This window comes from Vombatus ursinus, unplaced genomic scaffold, assembly GCF_900497805.2.
Source record: "Vombatus ursinus unplaced genomic scaffold, bare-nosed wombat genome assembly UNPS02005286.1, whole genome shotgun sequence".
NCBI lineage: Eukaryota > Metazoa > Chordata > Mammalia > Diprotodontia > Vombatidae > Vombatus > Vombatus ursinus.
In genome coordinates, this window is record NW_020945064.1 from 7,101,556 (window position 1) to 7,119,954 (window position 18,399).

Sequence of the window (18,399 nt, forward strand, 5' to 3'; positions counted from 1 at the left end):
ACACCAATAGTATCTACCTTGCAGGGTTATGAAGATCAAATGAAATAATATTTGTAAAGCATTTAGCACAGCACCTGGCACATAGTAGGCGTTATATAAATGTCAGCTATACCCCCCAAAATGTCACCAAGTAGCCAACGTTTTGATATCTTAACAGACTCTCTGTACTTGGCTGATTAGTCAATCAGTCAAATTAGCATTTATTTACTAAGCCTACTCTGTGCCAGGCCTTGGGCTAAGGACTAGGGATACAAAGAAAGACAAAAGACAGACCCTGCCCTCAAGGAGCTCCCAGTCTAAGAAGGGAGACAACATGAAAATGACTATGTACAAACATGATGTAGACAGGATAAATCAGAGATAACCAATGGATGGAAGGCAGTAAACTGCATTAAGGGGGATCAGGAAGGGCTTCCTGTAGATGATGGGATTTTAGCTGGGACTTAAGGAAGCCAGAGAAGCCTGGAAGAGCTTACCAGGGAGAGCATTCCAGGCATGGGGGACAGCTGGGACAAATTCCTGGAATCCTGAGATGGATTGTTTTGCACGAGGAACAGCCAGGAGGCCAGAGTCACTGGATGAAGGAGAAGAATTAACCTAGAGGAAGGCCCCTATCTCGTGGAGGCATTCATCTAAAGGGGATTCATTCCTTAGGCCAGTGGTTGGAGTAGATGATTTATGAGGCTCTTGCCAACACTAAAATTCTGATGCAAAGAGGTACTCAGTGCCACAGTTTGTTCATCTGCAAAATGGGCATGAAATATCCCACTTACCTCACAGGACTATTGTCGGGAAATCACTGTGTGAGCTTTAAAGTGCTGCAGAAATATGAATAAGGAGTGAGAAATCTTGAGTACAAATCTTGGCTCTACTATCTACTGCCTAGGTGACTGTGGGCAAGTCACTTAACACCTCTGGGCCTCAGTTTCCTCATTTGTAAACTCAAATGGTTTGATTAGATGATAGTTAAGGTCCCTTCCAGCCCCAAGTGCTATGATGCTATCCTATATCTAATGAAGGATAAACATGAATAACTCTGTGTGTTGCTTTTGCAGAAGCTAAAGATGCGGGTTTTCTCCTTGAGATCTCGATGTTTTATTTGGCCCAAAGCCCTTCAGGCTCTCTAGGAAATGAAATTCAACCATCAATCCTAGCCCTTTTCTCTCTTTCTTTCTCTGTCTCTCTGTCTCTCTTTCTTCCTCTTTTCTCTGTCTCTCTGTCTCTCTGTCTGTCTCTGTCTCTGCCTCTCTCTCTCTCTGTCTCTCTCTCATACCCACTTTTCCTCTCCCTCTTCATCATGGAGAACCACAGCAAAGTTGACAGTCCCACCAATGTGTCCCTGGTGGGCAGCGACACTGTCCTGGGCCTGATTGAGTACAAGACTGTCTCTGTCTTTTTGGTGCTGCTGATCTGTGGGGTGGGCATCATTGGCAACATGATGGTCGTAGTAGTTGTGCTGACTACCCGGGACATGAGGACACCCACCAACTGCTACCTGGTCAGCCTGGCCTTGGCCGACCTCATGGTACTCCTGGCAGCTGGACTGCCCAATGTCTCAGACAGCCTGGCGGGGCAATGGATCTACGGGCATGCTGGCTGCCTTTGCATCACCTATTTTCAATATCTTGGAATCAACGTTTCTTCTTGTTCCATCATGGCATTCACTGTGGAGAGGTAGGAATATTTCTTTTACTTACATTGCCTTGCTCATATCTCAAGGTTTCTATGTAAATCATGAAGTTCAGTCTTACCAGAAGCAAGTCACTTTGGGAAACTCTAGCAAAGTCTGGGAGGGAGTTACAACCCATTGCCAGGCAGGTAACCTTTTAGAATAAAAAGATCCCTGGATTAGGAGACCAGAGACCTAAGCACTGGGGATACAAAGAAAGACAAAAATGAGGACCCTACCACTTCACATTCTAATGGAGGAGACCACATTTCCTTATCTCTAAACTGGGATAACAATAGCACCCAAGATCAAATGACATCAAATAATGCTTCGCAGCTCTGACACTCCTTAGCTGTAAGACCCCAGCTGAGTCACTTAACCAGCTGAGACCTAATTTCCTTGTCTAAGTCCCTAACCTGTTATTTGCCCTTGGGCATTTACCTTTCTCTCCACCACCCTGGGCCTTTCTTACAGGGGTTCTCCACTTTTATGCATGTTATGGACCCCTTTGGCAGTCTGGTGAAGTCTAGGGACCCTTTTTTCAGAATGATGTTTTTAAATGAATAAATTAAAATCTATAGGATTATAAAAGAAATCTATTATATGAAAATAGTTATCAGAATGTTTTTATAAAACAGCTTAGGTTAAGAACCCCTGCTCTACAAAATGAGGGAATTGAACCAGGTAAAAATAGCAGTAGACCACATTTATATAGCTCTTACGGTTTACAATCTACACTACCCTGTGAGATAGGTGATGTCAACATTGTTATCCTTTTGCAGATGAGGAAACCAAAGGTTCAGAGAGGTCGGGAGACTTACCTAGGGACACACAGCTAAAAGGTGTCCAAGCAGGATTCAGATCCAAACCTCCTGTCTCCAAGTTCAACATTCTACTTCTAACTAGATGGTCTCATGGTGGCTAGTTTTCCAACGGGTAGTTTTTCAGATTTGAAATGTTATTCCTATTTCGTGGATGAGCTGCTGAAGCAGTGAAGGGCTTTCCAGAGGCAGTGATGGAGCCAGGCAGGAGATGCAGTCCTATGGATTGTCTCCATGGGGTACCTGTGCTATCATCCTCCCTCTCCACCATGTGACTTAGGATCTTTTTTATTGTTGGCCTCATCAGCAGTAACAAGTATTATAATGAGTACCTGTTGCATCTCCGGCCCCACGCTAGGAACTGGAAGGGATTGGGAAATGTCTGAGATAAGCAGGGTGAGCTAGAAACACCCCAACAAGCTCCTGAGAGTCTTGGGGTTCAAGTTTGAGCGTGAGCATTTGTTATAGATTAGGGCTTGATCTATTGTTTTATTGATTGTCTAGACCTAAGGAAGTGGTGGAGAACATGCTAATAATGCAAATTAAACTTGAAAGGGGTGTGCAGACATTTTTTAAAGGATCTGGTTGTTAAACTTTTACCAGCACACCCCTGAAGAAATGGTTCCCACCTTGATACGTTCACCATCTAGTTGGTCTATGCTCTGTTCTTTCTCTTCTCCAGGTATATAGCTATCTGCCATCCCATAAGGGCCCAGACGGTGTGCACAGTATCCCGGGCCAAGCGTATCATCACTGGGGTCTGGGTGGTCACATCCGCCTACTGCATGCTTTGGTTCTTCCTTGTTGACATCAATGTCACCAAGAGCCAGAGTCTGGAATGTGGTTACAAAGTTTCCAGGAACCTCTACTTGCCCATCTACCTGCTGGACTTCGCCATTTTCTTTGTCACCCCCTTGGTGGTGGCCACTGTCCTCTATGGGCTAATTGGGAGGATACTCTTCCTGAGCTCTCTCTCCCATATACCCAGTTGTGCAGGTACAGAGGGCTACCCAGAGGGGAATGCCCCAGAGAAGGGACAAGACGCCAAGGCAGAACCGGGCAAGGCTGGTGGTCGCTCTCGAACCAGAGGGGCCCTGTCTTCCAGGAAGCAGGTAAGATGAACCTCCTTTCTTGTTTGGAGTGGAGGGCACTGTGAAGTGTTTGGAGTGCAAGGAGAGAGAGAGAGAAAGGTTTGAGGTGGAAGTGGGATAAAGGAGGAGAAGGAGAGAGATACACAGAGAAGGAGAGAAGAAGAGGCAAGCAGAGAGATAGCATGCAGCAAGAGAAAGGCAGAAATAGTTGTACACCCACAGAGAGACAGTTAGACAAGAATTTATTAAGAGTTTACTATGTGTGAGCTGGGTGGTGCGGTGGATAGAGCACTGGGTGTGGAGTCAGGAAGAGCTGAGTTCAAATACAACCTCAGTGTGACTGACCCTGGGCTAGTCACTTAACCTGTTTGCCTCAGTTTCCTTATCTGTAAAATGAGCTGGAGAAGTAAATGGCAAACCGCTCCAGTGTCTTTGCCAAGAAAACCCCAAATGGGAGTTGGACAAAGAGTTGGATGCTACTGAACAACAAAATAAAAATCATGAGTGAAGTTCTGTGCTAAGAGATGAAAAGACCAAAAAACAACAAAAAAAAATCACTGTTCCCTGCCCTCAAGGAGCTCACATTCTAATGACAAAGGCAGTGAGATATGGAAAAAAAGGGGGGGGGGGAGATAGCAACAGAGAAATGTACATACACAGAGAAAAAGAGACAGTGATGGAAAGATATACACAGACAAAAAACAGCAACCAAGGTAGGCAGAGAAAGAGCAAAGCACTTTTAGGAGAGAGAAAAGACTGTTAGGAAACAGAAAGGGCAGAGAGGGAGGCAGGCAGAGAGGCAGAGAAAAAGACATTCAAGAGACAGAAGGCAAGCCTCTTACGGGATTCCAAGGAAGAGAATGCTAACAGAACAAAACTGAATGGAGGAGGAGAAAAGAATATGGGATTTTCCAGCCAATAATTGCCACAACATCAAATTGGTCCAGTTTAATGTTCATATCTTTGCTGTACTTTCAATACAACGAAATACAGGGTTTGCTCTCGCTGGAAGAAGCTCAAGGGAGACCCAGTGGGCACCCTTGCCAGCTAGCTCCTCATCAGGAAGGGAACATAAAAACCGTCCATGGATTCATTGATAGGTACTGCTGCCAATCATGCTTGTCAACATGCAGTCATTTTAATAACCAGTTTATTATGTGCTGAGCATAAACTCATAGTACACAAAAGTCAGTGGGACCCAGCAGCCATTGTCAGTGACTTTATATAGGTTTTAGTTACATCTGCAGGACAGATGTAACTAGTTGGTCTATGCTCTGTAATGGAACTTTATAGAGGGCAAAAGTAGAAGGTAAAGATTTACACTTCAAAGAATAGAGAATAGAAGGGGATGATCTGCCTTCGGTAAAAATTATAAATTAGCCAGTAAACACTAGGGATAAACCTGGAATCTGCAGACTAACCATTAACTCCAGAGTTCCACCTAGTTATTAACATGATCATGTTAAATAACTAGAGGTAATAAAGCCGAGCCGGAAATTCTCCTATCACTAACCAGTTAATCACCAGAGCTAAAGGTTGATGTTTCTGCTAAATTCTGCAAGTTCTGGCTAGTTATGTGGATTTGTTATCTCCAGCTAGTGGTAGCGATATTTAAATTCTTTATGACAAAGAGGATATTGGAGTGTGTGTGTGTGTGTGTGTGTGTGTGTATGTATGAGAGAGAGAGAGAGAAACAGAGAAACAAAGACACAATGAGACAGAGACAGAGACTTAGAGATAGATACAGAGAGAAAAAACATAGAGAACACAGTAACTAGTTTAGGTTCCAAACAACTGGTCTATTGTGGCATGGGTGGGGGGCAGTGTTTGCCAGGTTCTTTCAGACACAGACTTAGACTGCTTTCCTCCAGGAAGCTCTAGAGCTCCCCAGAGCTTGGGGAAGCAGGGGATGTCTAGTTAGATGCTTTCATGTATGTTTTGTATGTCAAGAAAAGTCAGTATTTAGGTTCTCTTCTCCATCTCCCCCATTCACCCACTCTTGCTCCATCTAATAGTCTTCAAGAGGTTTTTCAGCATTCTTAGATTTTTGAATAACTAGTAAGTACTTAATAAATACTTTTTCATTCATCTGGAATTGTATTCTACTCCCATCACACTCATTTTGCCTCTCAGTGAGGACTTGAGTTTTCCCTATCTGTAATATGAGGGGGTATTATTAACACCTACAAGCCCAGTGACTAGAAAGGGATTTAAGCATATAATGGCCCAGGCTAAATGATTAAGATGATCTCTTAATACAATTAAAAATAAGATTTCAAATACTCCCCCTTTCCCTTCCTAGCAGCCTCCACTCTGGATTTGCTTCATTTGTTTGATCAGTCATTCTGAGGAAAGAAAGGCAGCACAGTTTGATAGCGAGATCACTAGATGGAGAGGTAAAAGACCTATAGTTAGGATATATCAAATCTACTCTTTACCATTGATTATCCATGTGACCCTGGGCAAGTTACTTTACCACAATCAGTCAGTCAATAAACATTTATTAAATACTAGACATACAAAGACAGGCAAAAACAGTCCCCGATGCTCTCAAGGATCTCACAGTCTAATGAGAGCCACAACATGCAAACAACTATGTACAGATAAGCTATAGACAGGATCAACTGGAAATAATCAGTAGAGAGAAGGCACTAGAATAAGGGGGGTTTGGGAAAAGCTTCTCTGAGAAGGTGGGATTTTAGCTGGACTTGAATGAAGCCTGGAGGCAAGAGAAGAGGCAGGAAATTATTCCAGGCATGGGAGATAGCCAGTGAAAATCTGTTTCTTTATCTGTAAAATGACCCAATTGTTCTAATAATTATGACAGCATTATAGGAGAAATATCTCCTCTTTGAATTCATGTGGTAGGTAAGTGCTGCTGATATAAATCTACCACAATGCAGAAATTATAGAGGTGAGAAAAATCTAAGTTTTATTATGTTTAAGCATAGGTTCAGATATCAGACAAAAAAAGAAATTTGAATCCCAATTAGGATTCTAACAAGGCCTCTTACCGACAAAATTATGTCAGAGTGACGGCTTCCTTCTTTTACCTATTGCAATCTTGTATATTCCTGTTAGGCCGTAGCACTTAGAAAAGATAGATTCAAAATCCCATGCTTCCTTCAATGTCATAAAAAAGTTGAACAAACTTTGTTAAATAGCGTCATAATCTCATATATAAACAAGCCTAGTTAAAGAGACTCTATAGGTAAACTAAGTCAGGTTACAGATTAAACTACATTGAGAGGGATCACAAATAGGCTGATTAAAGACGGATATTTATGTGTTACCAAGGAGTCAAGGACAGTTGAGATTCTTCCTCTGACCTAAGGAATGTTTAAAGCCTTAAGTAAAATTTTACATCCCATGCCCTGGCCTTCCCTTAATATCATTTTTCCATGAACTCAAGTTTTGGTCAGATGCGGTTAATATTAATAGAAGACAGGCTTTTAGTTAATCAAAAATTGTAGCAGGAATGGCCTTGATCCCCAAATAATAAGACTCAATAAAAGGAAATAAAAATTCCCATAACAGGAGTTAGGCCTTTAAGGTTTGCAAAGCACTTTATGTATATTGAATCAATTGAGCCTCACAATAACCCCCATTTTACAGATGAGGGAACTAAGGCACAGAGAGATTAAGAGACTTACCCAGACTCACACAGCTAGTCAGTGAATGAGGTAAAATTCAAATTCAAGTCTCTCAAGCCCAAGTCCTGCCCTCCATTTACCCTGCCATTCCCCTATCCCAATATCCAGCTTCTTCTAACTAGATCAGGGATTCTTAGCCTGGAGTTCATGGATTCAGAAAGGAGCCATGGATAAATTTCAGGGAGTCCATAAATTTGAATGGAAAAAAATGACGTATTTATTTTCACTAACCTCTTACTGAAATCCAGCATTTTGTATATTTTATGCATTCAAAAATGTTATTCTGAGAAGGTGGCCAGGCCACCAAAAGAGTCCAGTACACAAAAAAGATTAAAAACTCTCGGAGCAGAAGATCTCTAGACTCCTACTAGCTTTACATCTGTTATGCTGTGATAGGGTGCATTATTAGGAATGGCCCCTCATCTGTCAGGATTGACTAACTGACAACCTCAGGGCTGTTTCCATTCCATTCTATGCACATAACTCCCTAGGTGGACCAGGCAGGCTCTCTGGCCCTACTCCAAATGGGGCTAGATAGAAAGGCCTTCAGTTTGCTCTTAGGTGACTTAGGTCCTCTTGAGACATGCACTGGTGAGATAGCTTGGCCCGCTTTCCTTCTTCCTCGCTACCATGCTAGACCTCCTTTGCATCACTAGAACTCCTGGCCAGAAGAGAAAGAGAAGACGACCATCAGATTACTTCAAAGCAACTGGCAGGAAATTATCTAGAGAGAATGCAAAGCATAGCAGCCAAATATCTCCCAATAGGAGGTAGAAATTTGCAGCTTTCCCCTCCCCCGACATCCCCTCCCTTCCACTAAGATTGTTTTTCTTTATCTCATGACTCACCTCAGCCCAAGAATGAAAGTGAGGGAAGCCAAGGGTGTATGGTGTGGGTAAAGATAAATGGTGTCAAAGAAGGACCAACTCTTGGAAAAATTGGGAGACCAGGCAGGTTTGTCTTCAATGTCCTCCCCTTTTCTTGCATTCCCCTTCTAACCTTAAGTCCTCTTTTTTTCTAATTCTTCCTCTTCATTCCTTTCCCTTTTGGCTCTTAGGCTGTCCTAAAATGATGGTTCCTATTTAGGCCAAAGAAGAAAAGGAGGAAGAGGAAGAAAACACTGCCACTTTCTTTAGCTCCCCAGGCTGATTTCTTTGAGATTCTGGACATAGGGGAAGGGCTTATTTTCCTAAAACTAATAACCTAGATGTCCCCCTGTGAGTTAATTTTCCCAGAGTTTCACCTGGTAGATCTCCAAGTAGCCATATTCCCACTTGCTTTTCTCATTCTTCATGCCCCCTCCCCCACGGTTTTCAGGGATTCCTTGAAGTGAGTGTAACAACACCTCCTTACTCACCTGTTCCCATATCTGATCTGCTGACAAGTCTTGTGGTCTATACCTTTATAGCATCTCTCATCTGTGGTACTTTCTCTCCTCTGACATCTCCACCACCCTAGGCAGACTCTCATCACTTCATTTCACTACTGAGATAGTCTGCTGGCAGATCTCCCTACCTCTTGTCTCCTCCCACTCCAATCCATCCTTCACTCAGCTGTCAAAAAGGATCTTCCTAAAGCCCAGGTCTGGCCCTGTTCAATAAAACCCAGTGATTGATTCCCTGTTACCTTCAGGATCAAGTATAAAACTCTCTGTTTGCTTTTTAAAACCCTTCATAACCTAGCCCTCTCCTACCTGTCTAGTCTTACACATTTTCCACCCAACACACTCTAATGCACTCAGCATCAATGACCTTCTCGTTGCTTCTCTAACACAAGTCACTCCACTTAAAACTCTATACCTTTTCATTGCCTGCCCTTCCCCATACCTGGAATGCTCCCCACTCCTATTACCTTCCTTCAGACTTCTTCGGCTTATTTCAAGATTCAGCTCAAATTCACCCTCTGCAAGATGCCCTTTCAGGCACCCCTTCCATGTCGCTATCCTAATCCTTATGAGCTTACCCTCCATCTACACTGTATTTATCTTACGTAGTTGTTTGCGGGTTGTCTCCCTGTTAGAATATGAACTCCTTGTGAGCAGAGACCGTCTTTTTTCCTATCTTTGCATCACCATATTTATCAGTGTCTGGCACTCAGTAAGTGCTTAATAAATGTTTGTTGGCTGTTGGTTGACTACTGATTCCCCTGTCAACTTCCCTGCCCTATGTCCAGGCTCTACCTCCAAATCTCCAGAGTTGGTGGGGGTGGAGGGGAGGTGTAGATTGGGGAGAAGAGAGGTGGTGCCTCATAGAAGAAAGCTCTCTGATGACCTCAGTGTGAGTGCCAGCTTTGACACTTATTAGCTGGATGACAGTAGGCAAAATGTGTCACCTTTCTGAGCCTCAATTTCCTTGTTTTTAAAATGGAGATGATAAAAATTACATTACATGTATTAAGACAAAATTGTAAAATGATAGGTACAGCTGTCAACTATATCAACAATGATGCAGAGCTATTACGAAAGCTGGTTTATTATGCTGAGAGCATAGCCTCACTGTGTACAAAAATCAATGAGCCCTGAGTAGCAGTTTTAACCTACATTATATAAGTTTGGTTACAAAGTCAGAACTGGTGCAATGGAATTTTGCAGAAGGCAGAAGGGTAAGGTAATGATTATAAATCAAAGAACAGACTTCAGAAAGAGAACATCTGCATCAGGTGAAACAGGAAACTAGCCAATAAACACAAAGCTAGCTGATATCTCAAGCTGGATTTTGCAAACTAACTAGTTAACACTGGGACTGTAGTTCGATGTCTTAGCTTGATTTTGCAGTCCCTTGAATCAGGGGTGGGGAACCTGTGGCCTTAAGGTTGCAGGTTCCCCACCCCTGCAGATATTTCAAACAGCTCAGATTCTGTCTTCTGCAGGAGGACTTTCCAGGTAGCCCTTCCTTGTCCCTAGTTCCTTCTTAAGTAAATGCTTATCTTAAGTGTTAAGTAAATGATGGTAATAAAGTTGAGCTAGAAATTTTCTTAACACAATACCAATTGGATTTTGTGAATATTCAGTGAGATATTGTATGTCTGTATATATGTAGACAGATTAGATAAAGTATTTATTAAACACCAAGTGCCAGTCATTTATGTTAAATGCTGGGAACACAAGAATATAAGCAAAGCAAGACAGTGCTAGCCCTCAAGGAGCTTACATTCTAGTACAAGATAATAAGGGTAGCAAAGGGGCTGGAAAAGGGAGTAGCATGGGCTAGAGATGTCAGAGAAATAGCCTGGAAGCCTGATTCCTTGTGGTGTCCAAAGGTCAGAATCCAAGGTTTCCATGGGGGTGGGGGTGGGAATGAGATGGGAATAATGTCCAAAGACAGAGGCAGCACATTCTGGACATTGCCAAAAAGTGGCCTGGAGGCCTGCATACAAGCAAAATAAGGCTGAAAGTTTATTATCAGAGCCAAAATCCCCAGGTCATGGAGTCTAAGGTTCTGGTGAAGTCCTTTGTAACCGTTAAGTACTACATAAATGCCAGCTTTTATTATTAACAAGAAATCATAATTATATTAATTTTTAATAATTTATTATTATTGATCATTCCAAATGGGAGGTGAGGTGTCTAGGCACTTCACTGTAATGCCATTTGGATATGGTTGACCTTGGCATTTCCAGCAGATGAGTTACTGCCTACACTGTTCTCCTCACAGGTCACCAAGATGCTGGTTGTGGTGGTGGTACTCTTTGCTGTCCTATGGATGCCTTACCGGACCCTGGTCCTAGTGAACTCCTTTATGGACCACCCCTACCTTGACCCATGGTTTCTCCTATTCTGTCGAATCTGTGTCTATGCCAACAGCGCCATCAACCCTATTGTTTACAACCTCATGTCCCAGAAGTTCCGGATGGCCTTTAAGAGGTTGTGCAAATGCTCAGAGGAAGAGCCCCAACGGCGGATGGTCTACTTGACCACTACTAGCTACAGTGTGGTACAAGAGTCCTTCCAAGCCAAGGCCAGGGCTTTGGGCAAGAAGCAAGGGCAAGTTCAGCCTCCCTTGCAGCAGGAACAGGGGCCTGAGGGTTCCCAGCCAGCTGGCCAACAAGCCAGTCAAGAAAAACCATATTTCAGTGTGGTCTAGCACCTTCCTGTTCCCTCCTTCCCCTGCTTTTTCCTTTCTCTTAGAACCTTGCATGAGTGAGTTCTTCTACTGGTCTATATTCCTTTAGCTTCTAAAGACCCTTCAAGTCAACAAAAGAGGTATGTGACAAGATGATGAAGAGATATCACCTTAAGGACGAATAGGCCAATCTTAACAGAGAAGTATTTTCCTACTAGCACACCGGAGAACCTGGTGGGCAGCTCTGGGTACTGCTCTGGAAATAGTAGCAGTAGGGTCAAGAATAGGGGGACATAAGATATTCCATGTGGAGAACAAACTGGGAATGAATGTAGGCAGTCTAAGTAGAACAAATCTTTGTCATTTTCCACTTTTCCAACTACATAAAGACTCTGGACCTCTGACCCAATGAACCTTCTTCTCGAGGTTAAGGACCCAAGGAAAGGATAGGTGCTGGCTATCTGGAAAATAGTTGGATAAATGGAAATTGACTCTATTATGATACAGAAAGATAGACCTTTGCTTGCTGTTAGACCTGATATCCCTAATCCCCAAAATGAAGTCTCTATGAATGGAAAAAAAAAAAGTAAAATTGCACTGAAAAATAGCACTAATTGAAGGCAGTGCTCAGGTTTTCTGTTCTGTTAGATTTGGGAAATCAGTGAGACCTGTTTTCAGACCAATACAGGGCTTTATATAAGCGATATTTTAAAAGGAGCATAACGATTAATGTCTTCAACACGGCTTATTGTATAATGATTTGTGGAGGCTTTTAGGAAAGGTGTTCATTATAGGTCCTATCCCAAAAAAGCTAGCTAGCAATCTAATGAGAAGAACGTTCAGTTTTGAGACAAGTATTTGATATTTCTGTAGCACACATCTTACATGATTCTGAAATCCCTCTATATGTCAAGTTCAGTGTAGAGTGACTGGGGTAATCAAAGTTACGCAAATAATTATAATATGGCTCAAGAATTCTGTCAGGGCATTCTTTTGCGAACATACCAGGTAGAAACCAAATATCAAATAGTAAAGCATTTAATTGGGATGAAATATCCAGGTAAACAACAAGAGGAAATCAAACAACAGAATTTTTTTAAGTCCCTCTCTCCAACAGAGAACAGGCACCCCCAGACCCCCACAGCAGCATAGGGGCAAGAGAATACTTCTCTGGAACTATCATCTGATGCTGAAGCTGTTATTCCCTTCTCTACCAAGCTGTCAGCTGATGTTATAATGATTCTTCCTCAAAGGATGGCAGGGAAAAATGATCGATCTTGCGTGAGACCAGGCAGGCCAACGTGTCTCAAGGGCCACGCACATCCGCAGTACTTTCTTTAGAAATACCTCACCATGTCATGTAGCTATAGGAACTTTTTTAAAAATATTTTTCAAAATTTTTTTTCTTCTCCATTTCCTCCCATGGAAAGTTTCCCCCAGGCCTGGAGGGAATTGAGTAAGTCAATTCATTTCCAATTCCAGCATGCCCCTTTCTGCTAATGCAATATAAATTTCTTTGAAGTTTGGAAAATCCTCAATGAGGCATTTAGAATCATTATAGGGGAAAGGGTAGAGCTTTGAAGTTTTGCATTGCATTCCTGCCACTGTAGCAAAGGCCTCTGTGTCCCTTACACTTCAGGTTACTTGAAGGAGATGGAAGAATGTGGTTTGATGGAAAGACTACATGACAGGGATTCAGGAGGTCTAGTTTTAGCCCTAACTCCACTAATAAGTAGCTGTGTGACCCTGGGTTAGTCAATAACCCTTCTAAATACCCATTTTCCCATCTGTAAAATGAAGCGGTTAGATAAAATGACCCCTTAAGAGCCCATCCTGTACAAATATTCTAGGTTATCTGTAAGTCCTAGGCCTAGAAACCTGGATTTCTGAAGCAGGGCTCTGTTTGGGGTGGATCACAGAATTCCTTGGAGTAGGGGCTAATGTGGAAGTAGCTTTGTCAAAGGGGCTGGAAAGACATCCTAGTGTATTCGAGGGTTAGGCTTCAAGGCCTTCAGTTCTCTTATCTCTTAAACCTAATCTCTGGGGCTAGGAATCTTCTTTCTCCCTGTGTGCTGTAGCTTTACATCTAAAAGACCCCCTTGTGAGGGCTGTGGGAATGGGCTGTTGGGGGGCCCCAAGGAAAGAATGTTTGTCTGTAGGACCAGAAAGCCTGAGCCCCCAACAGGAGTAAGATCATTGCCTGAGATGCATCCTCCGCTGACTGGTGTCCAGTGGTCCCATGGCAGGCCAGGGGCCAGCAGCTAGAAGTGCTGGTTCCCAGTTCAATGCAGAGTCCAACAAGCTTTGAGCTGAGAAGGTTCAGGCCACTGAAGGTAAGAGGAAATCTAGACTCTTTGGGTTAGCCTCAGAAGGTTAGATTAGCCCACCCCCAAATTTTCATCCAGTTGAATTGGATAAAAAAAGAACAAATGCAATATAATAAAAAATTAATAAATAAATATTAGGCACCCAATACTTGTGAGACCCTGAAAGACAAAAGCAAACCAGCCCTAGACCTCAAAGAATTCAAAAATTCTCCTGAGAGAGGACTTTCTCCAACTCTAAGATCCTATTGTTCTAAGGGAAGCTGTTTCCTCCCGGAGGCCTGGCCCCTGACTGAAGAATCCTGGGACTCAAACCGGAGCTACCAGGAGAAAGGACACAACTAACTGCTTCTGTCCCTATCCATTGTTGTTGTTTAATTGTTTCAGTCTCTTCCTGACCCCATTTGGGGTTTTCTTGGCAAGGATACTGGAGTGGTTTGCCATTTCGTTCTCCAGCTCATTTTACAGATGAGGAAACTGAGGCAAACAGGTTGAAGTGACTTGCCCAGGGTCACACACCTATTGAGGACAGATCTGAACGCAGAAAGATGAGTCTTCCTGACTTCAGACTCAACACTCTATCCACTGTGCCACCTAGCTGCCCTACCCTACCCATGGCCATAGATAAAGGTCCAATTATCCTCTGGGACTGCCCAGCTCTGCCTGAGACCTTGCCTTGGCTCACAAAGCTTTGTCAAATGATTGACAGTTTTGTACTTCAGCTTTTCCATGAAGAGATGATGTTTAATTTGTTTAAATTAGTGCAAATAATGAATTTCCCTGAAGTATAGTACTTCTTATTTGAATTAACACTCCATATTTCCATTAGGCTGCAACCAATTACCACATTTTACATAATTAGAACTTCAAATCGTGCTCATTCAAATCCATACTGACCGTATCCTATAGCTGTGCCTCATAGGAAGGCCTCATATCTAGGCCTTACTTACCTTCTTCCTCTGCGATCTGCTCTTCTCCATCAGCTCAGTGGGAAGGAGAAACCAGAAGAGATGGACACTCATATTAGAGGCTGTGTCTGGTTGGAGAGACCATGCAGCTTCTCTCCTCACCACCAAAGAGTGTGGCACAGTATAGTGGAAATAAACCTGGCATCAGAGACATGGAGGTGGAAAAATGGATAGAATGCTGGTCCTGGAGTCCAATCCAGCCTCAGACACTCGCTGTGTGACCCTGGGGGAGTCAGTTAACATCTGTCAGCCTCCGTTTCCTCATCTGTAAAATGGAGATGATAATAGCGCCTGCCTCCCAGAGCTGTGATAATAAAATGAGATGTTTGTAAAGAGTTTTACAGACCTCAAAAATATGACAGCAATTATTGCAGGATAGTTGATTAGCTATTGCTCCCAATCATATGATCAACATCACAGAGTTAAGGAGAAAAAAAAACCAGTTTATTTATTCTCAAAAGGCAGGCTTCATTAAATAGTGAGCCCCTAGCATTAGTTTTAAGCTACACTAGGTGGTGCCACAGAGTGCTAGGGCTGAAGTCAGGAAGACTCATCTTCCTGAGTTCAAATCTGGCCTCAAACACTTATAGCTGTGTGCCCTTGGGCAAGTCACTTCACCCTGTTTACCTCAGTTTCCTCATCTGTCAAATGAGCTGGAGAAGGAAATGGCAAACCACTCCAGTATCTTTGCCAAGAAAACCCCAAATGGGGTCATGAAGACATCACTGAATAACAACAACATTAGACAGGTTTTGGTTCTGCAAGCAGGATGGGTACAATGGAATTTCAAAGAGCAAATAAGGTCAGATAATGATTTACGCATCAGAGAACAGCTGAAGGAAGGGAAAGATCTATGTCAGGTAAAACAGGAAACTAGTCAGTTAACGACGGACAGGCAGTTGATGTCTCAAGGTTGATTTTACAGACGAGCTATGCGATGTCCTCATCTTAAGTAAACAGAAGTAAAAAAGTTAAGCCAGTAATTCTCTTATCACAAGCACTATATAAATGCTAGTTATTATTAAGCATGTGACCTCGGACAGGATCCTTAACCTCTCTAAGCCTCAGTTTCCTCATCTGCAAAATGAGTTGGGATAGACTCTGGGGTCTCTTCCAGCCCTGTCTGAACCTGGATTCAAATCTTTGCTCACTATCTAGTGCCTATGTAACCTTCAATTTAAACAAGCATGTATTGTGCACCCAAATGTAAAAGGCTCTGTACTAGAGATACAAAGTTTTGTTCGTTTTATAAAAAGGCCCAATTTCTGCCCTATAAGGTCTTTTTTTTTTTTACTTTTCTTTTGATTGGGACTCAGTTTACTCATCTGTAAAATAAGCAGATTAGCTTAGACTTTGAGTTCCTGAAGTGACTCTCTTTCGCCTTTGTATTCCCAGTGCTTACTTAGCACAGTGCCTGGCACACAGTAGGCACTAAATAAATGTTTATTGACTGATTACCTGAGTGACTCAAAGCTCCCTTCCAGCTCTATATCTTGTGATTATGTGAGGTCCTGATTGTGATATTTTGTTTCCTCATTTTCCCACTTCTTTCTTTCCCTGGACTGAGCAGTGAATCCTGGGAAAGTGACAGAGGAGGGAGTTATTAAAGGAAGAATATAAGCCTTGTGTCCTCAAGACCAGAGAAAGGCAAGGAGGTGGACAGAAAAGAGTCCAGGACTTGGACTCAGGAGCCTTGAATTCTAGTCCAGACTGCCCCTTAAAAACTATATCACCTTGGAAAAGTTTCTTCATCTCTCTGGGCTTCAGAGATGTTTAATAAGGAAAACAGTAGCATTTCTGCTCAGAACTGTCATGAGGATTAAATGACATGAAGGAAGTAAAAACGCCATATAAAGGCAAAGGCACTGGAACTATTATTGTGAAATATATTGATAAAAACAGCTGAGAATGGGCAGCCAGCCCTCTAGGGAAAATTCATGGGAGAGGAAGAACAAATCCACTCATCAGGAAGAACGAAGACTTCTCTGGGATTGTCCCAGCCTGCTTGGAGCTCCCCTCAGCATGTTTATAGTCTGGAATATAAGGTGGAAGAAAAAAAAAGGAAGCAGAAGCTATGACCTACAGCTAACCCTTCCAAGTGAACTTGCATGTATTTGTGCTGTAATTGTGTGTGGGGAGAGGGGGTGGTGAATGTGTGTGTGATGTGTGTGGTGTGTGTGTCCTGAGTCCCAGCCCCTAAAAATGCCAGTTCCCCGGGACAAGGACCAGATTCTGTATTGTCTTCTATAGTATAAGGTCTTCAATAAATATTCAAAGGCACTAATGATGAATCACTTGTAATTTCTTCCATTGGCTTTCAGGGATTTCTCAACATGTTGTCATTCATAAAAGAAACTTTTGGTAAAGGAAGAAAGGCAGCTGGGAATAGTGAGAAATGAAATGAGATAATAATGAAATGAGACAATAATCAAAGGAGAAAATAATTGTGAAGCACTTAGCACAGTGCCTGGCATGTAATAAGTGTGATATAAATGTTAGCTCATATTATGGTGGATAAAGATCTGGTCTGGGAGCCAGGAAGACCTGAGTTTAAGAGCTGCCTGTGCCATCTAGTGACTATGTGACCCTGGGCAAGTCTAGGCAACTGTCTAAGAAGATTCTAAATTTTGGAGAATGTATTGATCTGCATTAGAATGAGGATTTTCTCCCTGTAGGAATTCTCTAACCCCAAGAGAATGTCAGTAAATCACATTAGAGGGTGGGGCTGGAAGAAGGGGAGCTATAGTGGAAAAATCACTTGACTGGGGAGTTTTGACAGTTCCAATTCAGGCTCCGCCATCTTCTAGATGTCTGTCTATGGGCAAATCTTAACTCTCATTAGCTTCACTTTCCTCATCTGGAAAGTGGACTTGATTCTTTCATTATCCCCCTCCTGTAACTATGACAAGGATCAAGTGAGAGCATTATGTAAAGTATTTTGTAGACTTAACAGCACTATACCAACGTTAGCTATTAAAATTGTGATTATTTTGTGGCAATCAAATCTAATGCCTCATAGTAGGTGGGGGGAGTTGATCCTAGATTTTTGTGGGGCTATACTAGCAAAGAACAGGCTGGAAAGGCTGGGAGTATGGCATTAGATCCAGGCTGGATGTATTTATTTTCTGAGAACCAGTCCAAATAAGTGGGGAGAAACTCATCTCCAGTTTGCAGAGGATGGATGATATGGCTTCAGCAATTAACAAAGGCCAGCTGCCAAGATGTCTTGGGGAAGAAGTTCCCACACAGATGAAATAATGGATCCTTGGAGCATTGAGCAAAGCACTGTTTGCTAAATGCCTTTGGGTAATCAATTAACAAGCATTTATTAAGTGTTAAGTGGCCAGCACTGTGGAGGGTGTTGGAGATACAAAAACAAAACGCTTCCTACCCTCAAGGAACTTATTCTACCGAGGAAGCAACAGGTGCATGAAGAATTATATGCAAATGGATAATCTGGAAATATGTTTGCGTGACTTCACTTGCATAATTGATATCAAATTGCTTGCTTTCTCAAGAAGGAGGAAGAAACAAGAGGGAAGGAGAGAATTTGGCACTCAATTTTAAAAAGTGAACGTTAAAACTCTCTACATGTAGTTGGGAAATACTTAATAAAATCAACAAAAGCATATTGAAAAGAAGAATTATGTGCAAAAAAAATACAAAGTAACTTTTTTTGGAAGGGGGAGGCTTCCTGTTGAACAGGGGTTCTTGACCTAGGGTTACTGGATGGATTTCAGGGTATATGTGAACTTGGAAGGCGTAAAAAAATTGTCTTTATTTTATTAACCTCTAACTGAAATTTATCGTTT

At 42.4% G+C, this 18,399-nt stretch overlaps 1 protein-coding gene across 1 annotated transcript; it reads left to right on the top strand.

Moving 5' to 3' along the window:
• Positions 1–1,245: 1,245 nt before the first annotated feature.
• LOC114032414 (thyrotropin-releasing hormone receptor-like) lies at positions 1,246–11,982 on the top strand. Its single transcript, XM_027847704.1, has 3 exons — positions 1,246–1,674; positions 3,173–3,602; positions 10,888–11,982. Exons 1-3 carry the CDS (start codon positions 1,298–1,300, stop codon positions 11,314–11,316), a joined length of 1,236 nt encoding a protein of 411 aa, XP_027703505.1. The 5' UTR covers positions 1,246–1,297; the 3' UTR covers positions 11,317–11,982.
• Positions 11,983–18,399: the final 6,417 nt, after the last annotated feature.

What these genes read in the sequence shown, in the direction of transcription:
- LOC114032414 (XM_027847704.1), top strand. Translation starts at nt 1,298, where the DNA reads ATGGAGAACCACAGCAAAGTTGACAGTCCCACCAATGTGTCCCTGGTG. An exon ending in ATGGCATTCACTGTGGAGAG is followed by an intron (nt 1,675 to 3,172) that starts GTAGGAATATTT and finishes TCTCTTCTCCAG; the next exon opens with GTATATAGCTATCTGCCATC. An exon ending in CCCTGTCTTCCAGGAAGCAG is followed by an intron (nt 3,603 to 10,887) that starts GTAAGATGAACC and finishes TTCTCCTCACAG; the next exon opens with GTCACCAAGATGCTGGTTGT.